This window comes from Hylobates moloch, unplaced genomic scaffold (genome assembly GCF_009828535.3).
Source record: "Hylobates moloch isolate HMO894 unplaced genomic scaffold, HMol_V3 SCAFFOLD_3, whole genome shotgun sequence".
NCBI lineage: Eukaryota > Metazoa > Chordata > Mammalia > Primates > Hylobatidae > Hylobates > Hylobates moloch.
Genome location: NW_026652278.1, coordinates 49,897,313 through 49,917,573, shown reverse-complemented (window position 1 = coordinate 49,917,573; position 20,261 = coordinate 49,897,313). Strand labels below are relative to the sequence as shown.

At 33.9% G+C, this 20,261-nt stretch overlaps 1 protein-coding gene across 2 annotated transcripts in view; it reads left to right on the top strand.

Annotated features, from left to right (window-relative positions):
- Nucleotides 1-20,261, top strand: part of PCDH15 (protocadherin related 15) — a 1,777,335-nt gene that overhangs the window by 1,427,373 nt on the left and 329,701 nt on the right. For both annotated transcript variants that reach the window (XM_058436255.1, XM_058436254.1), the window contains one exon: nucleotides 14,094-14,226. In XM_058436255.1, the coding sequence (XP_058292238.1) occupies nucleotides 14,094-14,226 (133 nt within the window). The remainder of the gene's footprint in view (nucleotides 1-14,093; nucleotides 14,227-20,261) is intronic.

Genomic DNA, 20,261 nt, shown 5'->3' with positions numbered 1-20,261 from the left:
ATATATATAAATTATATATATACACTATATATATAAATTATATATATACACTATATATATAAATTATATATATGCACTATATATATAAATTATATATATACACTATATATATAAATTATATATATACACTATATATATAAATTATATATATACACTATATATATAAATTATATATATACACTATATATATAAATTATATATATACACTATATATATATGTATACACATACTATATATATAGTGATTTTTTTTTAACAGATGGACCCAGCCAGCAACCATGGCATGTAAGCTAACTAAATAATAACATCAAAAAATGACAGCAGCCTTCAGAATTCAGACATTTTCTATATTATTATTTTAAAATTGACAGCTTTCATTCATAAATGTAGTAATATTGACTCAAAATAAGTCCAATATGAATGAAATACGTATGTTTGTGTTATTCTAAGTTAGTAAACCAGCTAAAGATTCAGAGAGTGAGAGAAGGAATAGTACATAGTTCAGTGTTTTGTTTTACTTTTTTCTGAGACTTTGATAAGCATACAGAAGAAATAAAAACCAAAAGATTTTTAAAAACACAAGTTATTTTGGGATATTCTTTAGTCATGTATTTTGGTTAACTTATACTTAAGTTATCCAATTAAATTTAGCAAATATTTACTTCATCCTAACATGAATAAAACACTACTGTTTATTAGATAATAAGAGACAACCTCTCTCCCCAAATAGCTTCTAATAAAATTATGATAAAAATGATTGATGCATGGGCTAACAAACGTTTTAAATTCCCGTTCTTTTCATAAAATGCAAGGCTATGTTTAATTAATATGAAATAATTTACTTTGAAATAAAATTATGTTCCCATTGTGATTATACATTCTTTTAAAATACAATTTTCTCTTTAAAAGATCATTTTACTAGTGACAAATATACATGCTAAGTTTATCATTAGTAAAAAACGATGAGGCTATTTATTTATTCATTTATTTTTATAAAAATTTACTAAGTTTCCACAAATAGTAGTCTCTTGGGGAGGTACTGGAAATATAAAAAAAGTAAAATGAGATCTCTTCCCACATGGGATTCAGATGAAGGCACAGGTAAATTTAGACAGATAGCAGTAGATAAATACAAGTGCAGTTTTACCTGGGCAAGAATGGTAATGGAATATCCCAGCAGAGGAAACAAGAAGATCAAAAGAAACAAAACAAAGTAGTGTGTTGAAAAACTGTGAATGACTTGGCACTTTTGGTTATAATCACTAATCTGCTTAAACTTTACCAACTGAGCCTCATTGTCAAGATGAAGTTTATATCAACAGATATAGCCCGTGAATCCCACCTCTGTACCTTAACTCCTACTACTGCTTCACTTACACCCTTCTCTTTAGTTCCACAAAACATACATTTATTTTCTTCAATCCTCTGTAAATTGATATGTGAGTTTTCCTTTGTCTGTTAATGTTCTGTGATATTTATATATAAATACATCTTTTATCTTAAAACTCTGCCCTGTAACTTCTCCTGAAAAGTTTTCTCTATCCTCCTATGTTGGTTTTCAATTTGAAGTTTTTGCTCCTGTAGATTTCTATATGTATTTCAAAAATAATAGAATAGAATCTGTGAACATTGAACTGTAAATATAGCTTTTCTAGCACAATATTGGCAGAAGACAAAGGAAAGCAAAAACAGTAATTACTCTATCTGAACTCTACCAGAAAAAGAAATATAAATATCTGTAAGCTTCATCTTAGAAATAAGCTAGAAATGCAGAATTACAAATAGACTCCTTGTAGCACATATTGACATATATAAAAGAAAATAATAATAAGATAATACAATCCTCTATAAGCCAGCAACATTATCTCATTACTAATTACTATTGTCATATGAAAAAGTTGTCTTTTTATAATTATATCATTCCCAAACTTAAAGTATCTTAAGTCTATTTTCCAACCCTCTTCTTTATTCATACTTTATGTTATTCTTACAATAAGTGTTACAGATGAAGTTTGATTCACGGTATTAATAATTTAAAATTGTGATTTCATAGTCTGAACCTCAGACTTGAAATAATTTATGGCTTCCTGTAAGGTAACATCCTTTATTACAAACCAAAAATGTTTTATATTCACACATAGATAAGTAAAAATTCTCCAGTTTATTTTACATATTTGTTCTTGTAGGATGTAGGGAGAAATGGAAAGCAGATTTTGAATTCAGAAGCCTTGTATTTTAGCTTATCTGCTGTTGCTAATTAATGTTATAATCTTGGTTTAGTCAGCAAATCTTTTCCATTTTTAAATCCTCTTTTGTGAAATGAGAATTAAATTAGATCGTTTTAAGGATCTTTTTCAATTATAAGATTATCACGAAAACACCAAGGTTTCGGTCTAGGTCCTGCTGCTAACCACACAGAAAGCCAATCACTGACACAGCAATTATTGCCAAGGAAGAAGGCTTTAATTGGGTGCCGCAGCTGAGGCGATGGGAGATCAGTCTCAAGTCCATCCTCCCGACCAACTAAAATTATGGGTATATATAGCAGGGAAAAAAATGTAACAATGTGTAAAAAAATAAGAACTAGGGAGGGGACAAGAAAGCAATCATGATGAATGAGGGGGTCTAGCATGTCATTATCTGAATATGGTGATCTGGTGTGTTTAATTTCTTTAATACTTTTTTGAGAGGCTGCAAGTGGTTTCCTGAGGAAGGAACTCACATAAAACAAAAAACAACTCACAAAAAAAAAGCTTTAAGACCAGAAGGGTCAATTTCTAAGTTTATCAAAAAAAGCGATCTATGGGACGATTTGGTCGGTTTCAGTCCCCCCTTTCTATTTATCAATTTCTCAATCATGGGGAATCTGGTTGTCAATCTTTCTGGCTGCTTAATGCTGAGGAGGGGCATTGTGGGCAGTGTCATACTATAGGTGATTTCATGGCCACCCAGAAATCAAAGGCTAATCTAATAGTATCATTTTCTTCTGAAACACAGTATTTCTCTCTTCAACCCCCAACTTCCAACAAAGGCAAGTCATAGCAGGACAAATCTACTTGCAAAATAAGTTTCAGGCCCATATACTTAGCCTGATTAACCACCCAAAGTGCAACAAGGATTATTGTTTATACAGGTCCTAAATTGGCTTTTCTGGAACCTTTCCCAAGGCCATTTCAGTTCAAAGCCCTAAGAAAATAACCACTTCCTCCAATTGTGTCCCATTATACAAGAAAACAAGTTGTCATTAAATGTATTCAAATAAACACACATGAATTAAGAATATAATTCTGGAGAAAATAGGCAGAGAAAAAATATGACTCAAGTTCTGTTTACAAAAGTATACTTAATATACTTAAAGCATAACTTAAAGCTTATAAATAGATCTAAAAAGTTATCCAGACTCTGAAAAACAAAACAAAAAAATCAGCAATATTCCAAAGATAGAACCACAAAAATTATTTCAGTCCTTCATTAGTTTAGCCCATGCAATCAATTATTGCTCTGCTTCATGTTGGATTAACAATCTTTATGAACGCATCAGCTTTTCAATTAGTGCCCTGGAATTTTCCTCTCTAACCTAATGCCACAATCTCCAAAGTTATCAGTAACCTGCATTCAAAAGTTCTTTTCACGAACTCCACCAAAGAAGCAATCCCTGGACTGTAGCTGATTATAAGTCACTTTTTGAGAAGGATCAAAGCAAAACAATAATTGTAGATGACAAAAGTCTTAAGACAGCCATAGTTAAAGACACAGTAAACAATGTAACATAATAATCATAATTATTACTGACAACTTGTATTAAGACATATCAGAATTACAGGAATCTCATATAATCCTCAAACATATTTTAACAACCCATCCATATAAATATTACCCAAAGGAAACTTACCACCACTTCAGATTTGACAATGTCTCCTGCATAATTCTAACATAACAACTAAGCCTAATAAGCCTTACATGTCTCTCTTGAACTTCAGGGAAACTAATATCCAAAAAGGTTGGTTTGAGGTCAAAAAGACTGAATTTAGAACTTGAAATTTTGCTGTTGGAAATTCTGTCAACTATCAAAGGTTTAAGACACTTGATATCACAAAATAGGATCACAGGTCACTATAAAATATTCATTTATTTAGCCAAAATAATAAAACAAAAACATTTACCTTTTGACAGAGAGGAGACTCTGTTTCTTAAGCAATAAGACCTAATACTTAAGATAGCACAAGGCCAACTTATTCTCTCTCCCCTCTCCTTTTTTTTCCCTGCAGTTTCCACTTACATGAAATTTTTGTTCAAAAGAGAAAACAAAATTTTATCCTTGTATGGTATATTATTAATGTTAAATCTAATTTGAATAAAATCTTACAAACAAATCATCTAATTTTAATCAGTTTCACTATAAGATTTTCACAAAGTTCTTACAGTCTTTTATGATTATCTATTAAAGAGCAGATCAATGCACCAAGAAAACCCTGTTATTCTGACACATAGGCCCAGACACTGACCTTGCATCATTGTGCTTTTGATATTAATGTTTAATTTACAGAAACTCTGAACTGAGTTTATCCCTCAAAATTGTCCCTCACCATCTCACACACCTACAGTTTCCACAATAGTTCCTGGGTCTAGAGGGATTGAATAGTTTTAATTTATGGCCCTGTGTCTCATGAAGCAGTTCATTTTGATTGTCACCTTCTCCTGTGTCTGAAGATGAGGCTTTGACTGGTATCACTGCTCAAAATTTAACAGAAGTCAGTGCTTTCTTCAGACTGAGGATTGAAAGACCTGTAACTTAACAGCACAAGGATTAGTTAATAGGATATTTATACTACGGAAAGCCTACTATTCTAACATGTCACAAATTAAAACACAGTGGCTTGGAGCTTAGCAGATACTACTTACAGCACTTCTGACCACTGTGTTAAAGTAGTTAGGTTACTCATGCCATATGTCTAATTGCTAGCATTTTAGTGAGATAATTGTGACCAAAAGCATCAACGTTTTCGTAGGTCCTTTGCCAAACTTTTCAAAGCAAGACAACTAATGTTGTTTTTTTTTTCCATTATTGAAAAATGGCAAATGCAAATATCAGCTCTGGAAATTCAGAATAAGGATAAGCAATCTCATTTCACTTAAATACTATACAACAAAGCAAGGACAAAGTGAAAACCACATAATAATTTCTCTTCAGCTATTTAAAAGAGCATCATCACACATTTCTAAGATTTACTTCTAGATATAGTACTCACAACTGATTAAGTAACTTTCACCACCAAAGGCTTCAAAAACCAGTGCAACACTTGTGCATATTTTGTTTTCAAGTATCACATGAATGCCCATCAGAGATAAATGGATTTGGATCAAAAATTACAACAAAGTATCACAATTTTTAAAGCAATTACTACTTAATTCAGTTGAGTGTCACTTAATGTTAATGGTAAACACAATGAAAGTAGTTTCAGAGAAACCCCAATCAATAAAATTTTTCTTAAAAAAAAAGCCCAGCCTTTCCTGAACATTAAAACTTTTAACCCATATCACAGTTTTTCTTCACTAAAGGAAAGGATCTGAACCAACTCAAATTATTGATTGAATTGAATTACATTGGAAATAAACATCATTTAAACATTTCTATTCTCATCTACTTTTCCAAATGACAAAATATATAATGTACTATTTCTGTTTAGAACTTATAAAAATAAGTCTTTTATATGATTTTTGCCAAGAACCTTAAAATTATCATAGCTATCAATATACTCAGAGGTAAGAAAAACCAATCAAATTTAAATGGCTGCTATCCTTCATCAATGTTTTGAAGCTTGACAAAGGTAGTTTAGGAACTTTCAATAAACAGAGCAAATGGTGAATTGTTGGAAATACATAGAAAACAAAATGACTATTCATAGAACCAAATAAAAGCTTTCCATTAGAAACTAAAAACCATCAATATTTTTATATATATATGTATGCAAATATATATACATATATGTATACATATAAATATGTGTATATGTATATATATTTGTATATATAAGTAGAACAAATAGCAGATAAATGAAAATTAGAAGCAAAAATAGGTCAGATGTGGTGACTCATGCCTGTAATCCCAACACCTGGGGAGGCAGAGGAGAGGGGATCATGAGGTCAGGAGATTGAGACTATCATGGCCAACATGGTGAAACCCCATCTCTACTAAAATACAAAAAATTAGCCAGGTGTGGTGGCACGTGCCTGTAGTCCCAGCTGAGGACTGAGGCTGAGGCAGGGGAATTGCTTGAACCTGGGAGGTGGAGGTTGCAGTGAGCCCAGATCATGCCACTGTACTCCAGCCTGGTGACAACGGAGAGTGGATCACGAGGTCAGGAGATCGAGACCATCATGGCCAACATGGTGAAACCCCATCTCTACTAAAATACAAAAAATTAGCCAGGTGTGGTGGCAGCACCTGTAGTCCCAGCTGAGGACTGAGACTGAGGAAGGGGAATCATTCGAACCCGGGAGGCAGGGGTTGCAGTGAGCTGAGATCACTCCACGGCACTCCATCCTGGCAACAGAGCAAGACTTTGTCTCAAGGAAAAAAAATTAAAAAGCAAAAGTAAACAAACAGTAGTCCAACCCTCAATTTTTCTTCTACTCAACTTACCTTGGCTTTACAGTGTTATCCAGAGCCAAAAAAAATTCACCTGATGGATATGTCATTCCTGATTCATTTTTTTTGATATTTACTGTCTTTAAGTCCAGCAATACCACTATACATTTTCTGTAATTAAGACATTCACTTTAGGTATGTGATGCAGAATAGCAAATATACTATGAAATTTGGCTCCATGTTACATCCAGCTTTGGGTTTAACTACATTTAAAAAATTGCCAAACTGCTAATGTATTTCTTTACAATAATTTCTATTTTACCTTCATTAAGATATGAGCTTTAACTATGAACAATGCTAATTAGCCAAAGCATTCCTATTTTTATCAAGTTTTAAAGGATATTTTATTATCTAAGCTTTTTCAACTTTGTATTTTCTTTGTATGGGCATGAAGATAGACACACAGAGAAACAGGAAAAACAGCATATGTCTTACACAGACTATCCATGACATGCTTGGACTTTTGTTTTGTCTTAGATTTTCTTTCTGTTCTTTTTTTAATAACCAGTTATTTTAATTTAGGACAAACATTCACCATACAAAACATTCTCTTATAAAAATTGTTATTTTTTCATTATCACCTTCCTAAAATATATTTTCATATCTATAACTTTTTTCACATCTCTTTTACTTCTCCTTATTGGTTTTCTTCTACCTTGTTTCATAACTAACCATTTCAAGCCCATAATTTTAATTAGCCTTTAGATAACTTCTGAACTAGACAAACAGATTTGTTTTCTCAATAAAAACACATCTTCTTTAGAATTCTTATCCTTAGTAGCCTTAAATTTTAGTGAACAAAATTTTAATGAACATCTGAGAAGCAAGAAATTCTGAGCTGACTACCAGATATTAGCATTTTACAGATAAGAACCATTCCACAATTTTTAGAAATATGTTTCCCCATAACTTTTTCTTAATTGGAAATGACCCAGACACCCAATGAGCATCAAAAACAATTAAAAAATTTTATATTACACAAAAAGTGTACCTACAACATTTATTCAATTTACAATTACTTGATTATTTCATTTTAATAGTTTATCTAAATTTCTTCTGAAAACTGAAATATTAGACACCATCATTTAAAGTTAGCTTTTTCCTTGTTCATTACTGTTTTTTTTTAATAGCTGGTGAATGTCAGGTCCTCGACTAAATCTTAAAATTAAATATATAGGTATTTTTGCCAATAACTCACAAGAATCAGCTAACAACATTAAATTAGTCTCATTTGTCAAAGAAGGTACACAAACCGAGATCATTTTATTTTAGCTGGGTTTATAGTTTTATAACCTTCTATGCCAAACCATGACACCTCAATCATCTCTAGCAGAGCCATATATAAAACCCAGACAAAAATGTATGCTGACAATTCTAAAGACATTTCTATTTTTATTTTATCAAAAATGTTAAAGCCAGCTTGCTTATTGTGGTTGACTTAAGTCATTTGAACTTGAAAAATACTTTGGGCTTACTTATTTTATGTGTACTCTTTTATTTATAAACCAATTTGGTAGACAAAAAAAAAACCATAATACATGAACATACATAAACACATTAAGACGCATATAAACACACATAAAGATCAAATCTATTTTACCTCAAAACTCTAGCCATGATATAGCAATAGAAACTCACTGGTTTACATAGCCACACTTTCTTGACCTCAGTAGGTAATCCAATGAAGGCTGTGAATCAAAATTCTGAGTAGAATAGTTTTCATGGCAGTTTGCTTTTTAAAGGCTAAACCTCCCCAGACTCCAAAGAACACTGGAACCAAACAGCATCACAAGAGAACATCACATACTGACCAGGCCTGACCATGGTTAGAGCAGTAGCACAAAAGTCTGGATACATGGAACTCTGTCATGCTTTCCCATTCAATAGCAAACTCCAGATTCCAAAGAATATTGGAGCCAAACAGTGTTTCAGAAAATACTAGCTTACTGAATTCTACTTTGCTATGACTATATCAAACACACACAATCGCAACACAACCCTACAGCTGAAACAATAAACAAGCCCTAAGAGCATCCAAACTGAAACAGTTGGGGTGCTTCTTCTTTCTACTGGTTGCGCTTGACCAACCTACAAAGAAAAATTCCTTAGGAATTTCTCAAATTGAGAGAAGCCAATCCCACTGTCTAGTCCCACAAAAGATACACACTTGCTCACACACACACACACACACACACTCCCCACAAGAGTGTTCATACTGAAACCCCCAGAAAGTGTTCATACTAACACAGGGTGCTTCCCGCTTTCAGTCATTTGGGCTTGTTCAACCTACAAATAAAAATTTCTTTAAAAAATTCTCAAACTGAGAGAAGGGGATCATGCTGTCCAGGCCCACAAAGAACCTGACACTCACCTATCCGGATGCAGATGTCAAATTTCAAATGCTGATCTGACTAGACAACCATGAATGTAGTTGGGGGTAGCTGCCGTGGGGCCAGAAAAAAACCGAAGCACTTCCAGTGAAAATTGGGTGAGCAACTGCTTAGGAGGCCTTCTGAGACTCTTGGCTCAAGGCAGCCAAGACACAAGCAATGTGTTCTTGGTCAGGTAATGAAAATCTGTCACAGGAACACCAGGGGTTCAGTTTAGATTCTGCTGCTAGTCATACAAAAAGCCAATCACTGAACAACAATTGTCAAAGAAGACGATTTTAATCTCGTGTTGCAGCTAAGGAAATTGGTGACAATCTCAAATCCAACTCACTGACTGACTACAATTAGTGTTTACATAGCAGGGGAGAAATGTAACAATATGTAAGAAAACAGGAACTAGGGAGGGGCTAGGAAGCAATCATAATGAGTGACAAGTCTGGCATCTCATTGGATGTGGTGATCTGGTGAGTTTCAGTTCTTTGATACCTTTTTTGGGAGGCCTGAAGGTTGTTTCCTGAGGAAGGAGCTCAGATAAAACAAATGTTAAGTTTCAAGCTTTAAGACCAGAAGGGTCAATTTCTATGTTTATCAAAAAAAATATATATATATATATATTTATATTTATGGAACTATTGGGTAGGTTTCAAGAATATGTAAGAAATATATGACCTCTTTTGTGCTACTTTGACCTTTATTACCAGGTGAAATATAATAAAGCTTTATGATGTTCAGTTTTAGAAATGTAGATTTATCTACATCATACTGGCTATATTACAAAAATAAAATTTTTCTTATATAGATGCTCAGTTTTATGCATTTAGCTATAAAATGTGAATACAAAATGCTTGCATAAAGTGTTATTTATATAGTGACTGCCCTATTTTATTAAGTGCTTAAATGATGCTGTTGAATTACTACTATTTATTACAGCATAAATACTATTATTTTATTGTTAATACTATGGGTATTGAATTTTAGGAAAGCTAACTCTGACACTGTGCTGACATCAGGGATAAAAAGGAGATAGCATTTTAAAAGGCAATAACCCTCAAGAAGCCTGGTGGTTATTTAAACACATTGTAGGGACATGCCAGGATGTTGAAGATGAAAAAGGCAAGACCTTGAAATATGATCTCCTCCAAATAACTAACATTCAAGACCAAGGTGGGGGGGCACAATTAGCAATTCTAGCTTTTGAATTATTGTGGAAAGGAACAGAGGAAGCAAAGGAGTAAGGACGGATCAAGGAGACTGTCATGTTGGGCTAAACTTTGTCTCTGTGTTTTGTCTGAGACTAGAGTTCTCTTTGTTTCAGCATTTTAAAGTTTTCGACTCTGTGGCAAGTATCCAAGAGCCTCATACGAGTTTAAGGTCCTTAGTGTAGCATTGTCACACTTTAACCCTCTAAAATGGGAAGATAATTAAAGGGAAAGGAATAAAGAAATATAAAAAGTGTAGTAAGTGTAGTTTAACTATACTTTCACAAGCTTTAAGACACTGATATTCTTGTAAAACATTTATAAAGTATTCTTGACCAGTAAACTGAAGATCTAAAGAATATCAGAAGCAGAAAGGGCCTAGCTTTTGAAAGAAAGCTTCGAATCTACAGTACAGACGTGTTCCAGGTCAAAAAAAAAAAAAAAAAAAGTTAAACAGTTAAAGAGGAAGTCTCTTGGATCCAGGGTTATTGAAGATGTTAAGTGACTTTGTAGAATTTTTCTCCTGAGGTAATTAAAAAAAAAAACAGATGAGTCTACATATTGTACTTTTCATGAGATTCTGAAGCAGTGATCTTCAAATTCTAGTTTCTATAAGTGGAACTTTGGAAATTTGTGAAAATTGTAGATTCTTGTATCCTACCCTAAAGATTATGATCCAACAAGCTCAAATTCTAACACCAACATACCCCATGCTGGGGAGGGGTGAAGGTGTATCATGCCTTTGTAGGAATTTAGCCAAGTGAAAGGATTCAATTAAAATATCTACAGCATTATAAAGGATGTAGCTAAGGAAAATGCAACATTGTTTACAGTATTCATAAGTTGGAATAAGAAACCTTAAGCCTTATCTTGAGTAATTTATTAATAATAAATTATAAAAGTATGTTTCATATATATGTATACACGTACTTACATATACAAATATATAAACTTATTTAATCTTTATGCTGACCTTAGATGTTATTATTGTTCCCACTTATTATGTGGAAATAATGAAGCTGAAAGAAGTAATTCGCTCTAGATCACTGAGGGCAGCGTCAAAATTCTAACTCAGGAATATCTGGTTACAAATTCTGTGTTCAACATCACTCACCTACTGTTATTACCAATAATGTTGTAGGACTTGTTATGCATAGAGAATGTGCTATCAGAGAAAAGAAAGAGATTCATAAAATGTTTTAAAAACTTGATCAACAACAGACACTAAAAGAAATCAAGATCTTCAAGGGTAATATCAGGGAAGAAGTTTTACTTCCTGGGGCTGCTTCTGGGGTCAGATCACCACCTGGAAGGATGTTAGGTCTACCTTAAAATGACAATGCCTTTGTTCTCACAACACGGAAATGGGAATCTTTGCAGTATACAATACATTTTGTAACTTCCCATCATTTCATGTTCACATTAATAATTATAAGTATATAAGCAACATTTCATCATCAGTTTGAACCCATTTAAGAAATATAATCTGATTAATTTTATTGGCAAATTTTGATACTAAATAGATAAAGTCAGAGGCAGAAATGAATATAGGTATTTTAACTAATTACAAAAGTTTAAAATATTTTAAAGTGAGATTACTTTAGAACAATATCATGATAAATGTAAGCATGAATTTTTTTTTTTTTTTTTGACACAGAGTCTCGCCCTGTCACCCAGGCTGGAGTGCAATGGCATGATCTTGGGTCACTACAACCTCCGTCTCCCGGGTTCAAGCAATTCTCCCTCCTGCCTCAGACTCCTGAGTAGCTGGGATTACAAGCCACCACGCCTGGCTAATTTTTGTGTTTTTTAGTTGAGATGAGTTTCACCATGTTGGTCATTCTGGTCTTGAACTCCTGACCTTGTGATCGCCAGCCTTGGCCTCCCAAAGTGCTGAGATTACAGGCATGAGCCACCGCACCCGACCAGGAAATTTTTAAAAGTCACTGTAGCTTTTATGCTTACGATTCTATTGGTATCTATCTACTGATGATATGCTCAGAAACAACTTGAATTTAGGTATATTATAAAGTGACAAGTTATAAAACGAAATTTTAGTGCCCATGATCTGAATTTTTTTTTTTTCTTTTTTTGAGACAGAGTCTTGCTCTGTTGCCCAGGTTGGAGTGCAGTGGCGCGATCTCGGCTCACTGCAAGCTCCGCCTCCCGGGTTCACGCCATTCTCCTGCCTCAGCCTCCCAAATAGCTGAGACCACAGGCACCCACAACCACACCCAGCTAATTTTTTGTATTTTTAGTAGAGACGGGGTTTCACCGTGTTAGCCAGGATGGTCTCGATCTCCCAACCTCGTGATCCGCCCGCCTCAGCCTCCCAAAGTGCTGGGATTACAAGTGTGAGCCACTGTGCCCGGCCTGAATTTCTTTCAAAAGGTTTTGAAAAGTAGAATGTTTTAGTTAATAAACTCAGACAAATATTTTTGGTGATCATGTCTTTTAATTGAAGCATCTTATAAAGAGTTTGGGACTGCTTTAAGAAGATTCTAGGCCAGGCGTGGTGCTCACGCCTGTTATCCCAGCACTTTGGGAGGTTGAGGCGGGTGGATCACCTGAGGTCAGGAGTTCGAGACCAGCCTGGCCAACATGGCAAAACCCCATCTCTACTGAAAATACAAAAATTAGCCAGATATGATGACACAGGCCTGTAATCCCACTTACTTGGGAGGCTGAGGCAGGAGAATCACTTGAACCTGGGAGGTGGGGGTTGCAATGAGCAAAGATCATGCCACTGCACTCCAGCCTGGGCTGGAGAGCGACTCTCCGTCTCAAATAAATAAATAAATAAATAAATAAATAAATAAATAAATAAATAAATATTCTCATCCCCAAATAGAAATTATAACAAATGTTTTGAACTAAATCATGACTTTGTTAAATTCAAAGCATACATCTTAGGCAGTGGTGGTATGTTTGTACAAAATGTTATATGTATGTGTGTGTGTATATGTGTGTGTATATATGTGTATATATATGTGTGTGTGTGTGTATGTATACCTATATATGTTTTTTCATGATAGAGGGCTAACCTTATACATTTTCAGATTTCATTGATATATTTCAGCTAATGTTTCCACCTTACAAACCTCGACTAACATGCTTCTACAGTTTTTGTTTTATAAAAAAAATTCAAAGTTCAGAGATATCAAAAAAGTTGACTATGTCAATGCTAATTTTTTTTTCCTTGTAATGATAAGGTATCTTGTACTTCAAGAAAAGCTCCTGTCAATATAAGGGCTTTATTAAATCTAATTCCTAGCTTATCATATATTGCTTTTTAGAGAAGATTTTAAAACATATTTAGTTTTGTTTGCAACTGTTTTACGTAGGATTCCTTATGATCCTGACTCCCGACATACTTACATTAAGCCATTGATGTCAGCAACAGAATGGATAAAACACAGCCCATAATTTGTTCTGTGTGTGATTTTAATCAATACTCCCTCTGCTGGTTTAACAGGAAAAAAGCTCCAAGGACAGCTCTTATTACCAGATGTTTATAGAATGATTTTCTATTAGAGAAGCATTAAAAACAAAGTCAGAAGTCAAGGCAAGTTAATTTATTAGCTTTATTTGTATAACTATTCCATTTTAATTCACACTATTAATCTAAGTAGGAAAAACAGATACTGGAGGCAATTACTTTTCTTTTATTAAGATAATTTCATAAAACCATTATACTTTGGTGGTAGTTTTTTCTATCCTTTCATTTTGATTGTATTATTTTTCATAAAATTTGGAAATCTTTTATCCTGTAAACCCAACAACTGAATAAACAATGCAGTCTAACATTAAATGTGATGCAGATTCGTAACCATCTTGTTTTCCTCTTTCTCTGCAGGCACTCCATCTGCACTGTGTACATTGAAGTGCTTCCACCAAATAATCAAAGCCCTCCTCGCTTCCCACAGCTGATGTATAGCCTTGAAATTAGTGAAGCCATGAGGGTTGGTGCTGTTTTATTAAATCTACAGGTATGTTCCTTGGGGTGTGTGTATGTGTGTGTGTGTGTATGTGTGTGTAAATTCTAAAGTGACAAGCTTGGCATTTAATGAGTTTATATTTGTGTATGGAGGGAAAAACCTCACATGCTTGCCTTCACTCTAGTGAATGAAAATTCAATCTGGAAAGGAAAGCAAGGGTAATGTGGATGGAGGGTTTCCACAGCTAATCTATTCTATTGATCGCCACAGTTGAAGAACTAACGTTTGGCTGGCAGGGATTAGCTGCAATCATTACAGGAGAGAATGAAGGGATTGGAAACACGTACTTGAATATTTTATACTTTGGACCCAAAGAGTCTGCAGCTGACTATTATTTTCTGTCTTGTATGCCTTTTCCCCAGCTGGATTTATTTTTGCTGCAGTCTTGTGTAGGGGAATTAACTTTGTACTCAAAGGCTGATGGTAGGCATTCTAATTCTTAGTCAAACCCCACTTCATTTTATGGCCATAGGCAAATCTTGTAATTGCTGTGTTTTATATTCATTTACAAGAAGGGGGTAGTTTTAGCTGATATTTTTATTTGTAGCTGAAGATTCATGAGCATATGTGTTACTTGCAAGATGATAGCTTGGTGTTCACTGTTAATGTATTTCTGACTGAAGTATCTTTGGCCAGGAAAAGCTCTATCTTTGACTGAATATGCAGCTTCAAGTTGGGCTAAATCTGGTGTTGATATATTTTCACTTTGCTATGCCAATCATAAGAATCATAAGATGATGTACTACTTTCTATATGAATGTTCAGAGAACAGAGTTTATCTTCTGGTGTTATGTGGGAATTGCAGAAGTTGCTGATATGAGAATTCATGGAGCTGGCCTTTAAGCCTAGGGGAGATTTTAATGTGACTGACCCAGGAGAATCCCAGCATCAATCTTTACCATCAACTGATGTGACATAAGGCACAGCTACATCTTGCTTAAATCCCATTCGAATATTAACACCCTGTCACTTAAATCTGGATTATATAAAAGTGAAGATTTGATAGAATGTTTGTATTGAAAATGATGCAAAAATAACAAAACACATCAATCTTATTTTCGAGATGTGGAAAGCTAACCGTATAGAAAGTAACTGATGCTTAAAATCAGTTGATTGAGTTTTCATCACTTCTAAAACAGGGCTATTTCTGTTATATCCTACTGATTACTGATAGCTACTGAAATTTTCTTGGCATTACCAAGTACTACTTTGTGTCTCTACTCTAATATTTATTCTGTTGCTCTTCTCCAGGTACTTAGAAACAGTTTGCTTTAATTGATCATTTAATGTTGAAACAAAATTATATGAAGGTAGAGATATTAGTAATATGGAAATTTGGAGGATTTTCGTGAAATAATTAAAAGAAAGGGAATAAAACCTACAGTCTCTTTAGGAGGAAAAAAAGTCAAAGTATTGTAGTGATAAAGAATAGAAAAAATATTAAGACATTTCATTTAATGGAATAATAAGATCTTTGTCTTTACATTCATGGGAATTCATTTATTGAAGCAAGAAAAAAATAAGAGAAAGAAAAGGCAAACAAAATAAATTTTACATGTGTAAGATTCAGGTCAAGAAATTATACATTTTTATATTTAAATATTTCTCAAGTATGTGCCTTTATGTAATTTAACTTTCTATGAAGTAAGACATAATTTTACTTGTAAAGTGGCTCAGGTTTCATTTTAATAAAATCCAGGAAGATCTAGGAAACATATTATAGTTCAATAATTCTACCTGTGAGTTAAAGATGAAAAGAAGTTGGCCTTTTTCATATTTCAAATTTCTCTGGTACAAAGGCTGAAAAAATACTTGAAATGACATTTCTATTCACCCTTTGTGCTTCTGGTAGAAGGAAAAGAAAGGATGCCAACTGTAGTGGCAGTCTCTGTTAGAAAGAACAAGGGTGATACCATGAAGGTACTTTTCATAGGCCACTAACCACCCACTTTTGTTCATGATCAACTGAGACTACATTTAAACTAGTGACCTAAAAGTTGAAAAGCTTCCATCAAATTACTCTTCAAAAGTCTTCTAATAAGAAGATGCATTGGAGGTACCCTGGCTGCCTCCGTCCTCATCCTTTTCACACTCTAGCACTACCTACTGCTGACTCACTGCTCAATTGGGAAGACAGAATTTGTGGGGAAATACAGTTTTGAAGATAGCAGCAAATTGGCTTCAAACTAATCTGTTTTGATGGAGATCAAAGTCGTTTCTTTTCAGACAACAATTCTTGTTTCCCCCCCTGCCACTTCCCCTTTTGAGAATGGGCCTTTTATGGTATCTAAAAGTTGTTTGAGAAGCAGTGATTTTCCTCAGTGCATGAATGCTGTTTTGCCTGACAGCTGTATTGATGGCGTTCACTTGAGGAAAATAGGGCTCTGCTTTCTCAAAACTGTTATGCTAATAAGGGTTAGTTATAGGTAGATTTTTTTCCTCCAGCGTTCTCACCGGCCAGTGAAACTTGTCACAGTCAAATGCTGGAGCCAGACCACGCCGAAATCATGAGAGCCAGTCATGTGCATCTCTTCCTGACTCTGTGTGCAGTTATGTCATGTTACCAGCTAAACATTGCTATGGTGGGCGTACTTATGCCACAGAAATCATCAAATACAACAAATCAGTGCCTTTCACTTCAAAGTTTTTTTGTTAAGCATTCATCAGCACACCACCCAATATAGAGCTAATTTCCTTGAGTATTTACATCAACAGAGTATGTTCACTCAAACAGCTTCCTCCCTCTTTGTCTCTCTGAATTTTTTATCTATTTTTATCATACTAAAGATGAGGCAAGGGTACTAAATAAAACTGTTTCATACTCAAATATTCAAGTATTTCTCTTCTTCACAAAAGCATTATTTCCTTCCAAATTACCCTTTCATGTAACTCACATTCCATTTGGCCCACCCCACCACCATTTGCATATTTCTCCCTTTTTAAACACAAAATTTCCATGTATCATCTCTGCTGTCTCATCCCATAAAATAGTAACACAGTTGACCCTTGAACAACCCAAGTTTGAAATGCACAGATCCACTTATATGCAGAGTTTTTGAGAGATATAATATAAATCCTGCCTATTTGGAGAGCCAACCTTTTGTATACAAAGGGTTCCATAAGACCCACTGTGGGACTTCAGTACGTGTGGATTTTTTATATACTCAGAAGTCCTGGAACCAGTCCCCTGTTTACTGCCAGGGAGCTGTAATTAACACTTAGTGTGGCACTTAATATGGGGTCAGGCACTGCTTACTTACTTTAAATTCTTTACTTATGGTATCATTAAGGATAGTTAGCTCATATTATGGACACATACACAAACTCAAAATCTAAGTGATTTAAAACAAATAATACCTATTTCTTACTCACACTGTATGCCCACCATGGATCATCTCCAGCTCTGCTTTTCATCGTTTCTACTTCCCTTCAGAACAGTGGAGCAGCTTCTATCTAGGGAAATGTTTTTCTAACAACAAACAAAAGTATAAATTTAAAAAACGAGTTAGTTCAATAGAGTTTGATAAATCAGTGTTCAACAAGTTATCTTAATTCAAATTATTGCTTGTTTTTACCATAATATGTATTGATTGTTTATTTGAGTTTATTTCTAATTTTTTACTTACAAACCAAGACATGTTACTGAACGTCAGCTGCGTTAACTTTCTTTTAAGAGGCTATATTTCTTTGACATATGTATATGCATCATTTCACTTGCTCATTAACCTGAACCTAACAAACAGGTCGATCTTATTATCATTATTATCTGGAAAATGAAAAGAATGAGACTCAGAAACGGAAAGGTTTATGAGCCACATTAGTTTTTCTCCCTTTGATTAATGAATCAGTGCTCTATCCACTACATCACATTCTTGTAGATTAGGCTGTAGAGAACTATTATATTTTATTTTACCTGTTTTGGGAAAGGATGGGAATGTTTTGTATTACATTAGTTCTGTATTTTCCAAGTTTAATTTTGTGATGTTGTATTGGGGTAAATGTACTAATGTTTAAAAATATATACAATTTATTTTAAGGCTCTTATGAAGAAACACTTTAGAGAAATATGAACTATTTTCCTCACTTGGAGATTATAGAATAGAATACAGATAAGAACCTAAATAAAGCACAGTTGAGCCAAAGTTATTCATTTGTCAGATTTTATCTCAAAAAAGTTGCTGATTCTGAGTAAAGTACTCCAAAAAATCCAAGTAAGAGAAGTCTCAAATAGTACTAGGTGACATTATATTATAAATAGATGAGGTTGAAATTTTTGCTAGTCCAGTGTTACTATAGAAAAAGTCTGGCTAAGATTGAGAGAAGAAAATCCAAAAGAAATTCACACAAAAAAGGGAGGATCACCATTCAATACTCTAATCGAATAGCTGCTTAGATTTGAGTCAGTATAACTAAAACAGGGGAGAGAACATTGGAGAGAAATATGGTAGTGGAGTGGGCAGTTGGCAAGAAAGCATGAACTGTTCCCTTGAAGATCTTGCCCAGTATTGTAGGTGAGATCAATCCTGCCTGGATCCATAAATCTCAGAGCTTGTGCTTCTAATTATAAATAAAATAAAGGATACTGAAGCATGTGAAGAAGAGAGGTATGTACATCAAGACGTAACACAGGCTACCACCTGGACATTAGCTAAAAGATACATTAGAATTCCATAAGGTGCCACTAGATCACAGGATTTTTGCTTGATATTGAGCCTCTTAATGGTGGAATTTATTGGGGGGTTCTTCCTTTAGCACAGTAATCCTAGAACAACCTCAATACAGATAATTCATCTAACAAATACATTTTTCTTTCTTCATCCTCTCTATCCCAGCACCAGAGGGAAAATAAAAGGAAAAAAGACAAGAACATGTGTGAGATTATCACATCCACCCACCTTGTTCTCAGTCCTTAGAAATAAAATTAGTTTTAAAAAATGAAGAAAATAATTAAAAAATAATGAGTAAGGCATCATATTAATTAAAATGAGACAGTTTTGCAAAATAACAATTATAGACATAAATTGAGACATCATTGATGAAGCCAGCTACACAGCAGAAATGAAGATGATCAATACAAAAGCTTGAAAAGATCTTGGGAAGAATAAAACTGTTTCATTTTATTCTTAAGGAGCTGATATTCCTTATTCAAACTGAGTATAATATAATGCAGGCTTGGACTTTTGTATTTACAACAAAAGCAAGAAAAAGGAAAAGATACGGAAACTTTATGAAGGTACTATAAGAATTAACAATTAAAAATTAAATAATTAAAATATTCAGCTGGCCCTTCCGCACTCCATTTCTAGACTCCTAATTGGATATTTTCCTACATTATGTGTTGAGCAAAGGTATAAAGTATATTATTCTCTAGGCCTTGATATTTGTTCCAACATGGCTTATTTACGATAAAATTCTTAGTTCCTTTAACACTTCTACAAATAGTCAAAATATGCAGTTATCGGCAGTGAGTGTGTGCCTGATTGGAAAGAACAATCACTTACGAACTAGTGTTGAATCAAATGATCCATTCACTTACTGCTGGTGAGGTCATCCCAGGAGAAATTCAACCACAATTTGTCAAATGGATAACAAATGTATACATGGGGAATGGAATAAAAGTATGACCCTCTTTGCAATGGAATAAAAGTATGACCCTCTTTGCACTTAATATGTTCCTTTAGGAGTGAAGGATTGGGATTTAGGAGAAGATAAAAGCTGGCAATTTTCCTTTGGCTTAAAATGTTTTTCTTATTGTTCTCTCTTTTTTTTTTTGTTTTTGGCTGCTACTTTCTTATTTATGTTAACCTATGGACTTACATCTGAAAATGAGTGGTAGTGAAAACAATAATTTACTTGAAATATGTCAGTATTGATTTTAAAATAACAAAGAACATTTACAGTGAAGCAAAGATTGACCAAGTACATTTCCTGGGTAAAATGGTCTGTATTTTGAGAGACAAATAAGATAGAATACTTTTTGTGTTTTAAAAGGTTTGTAAGAAACATATAAACAAACAAAAATATGG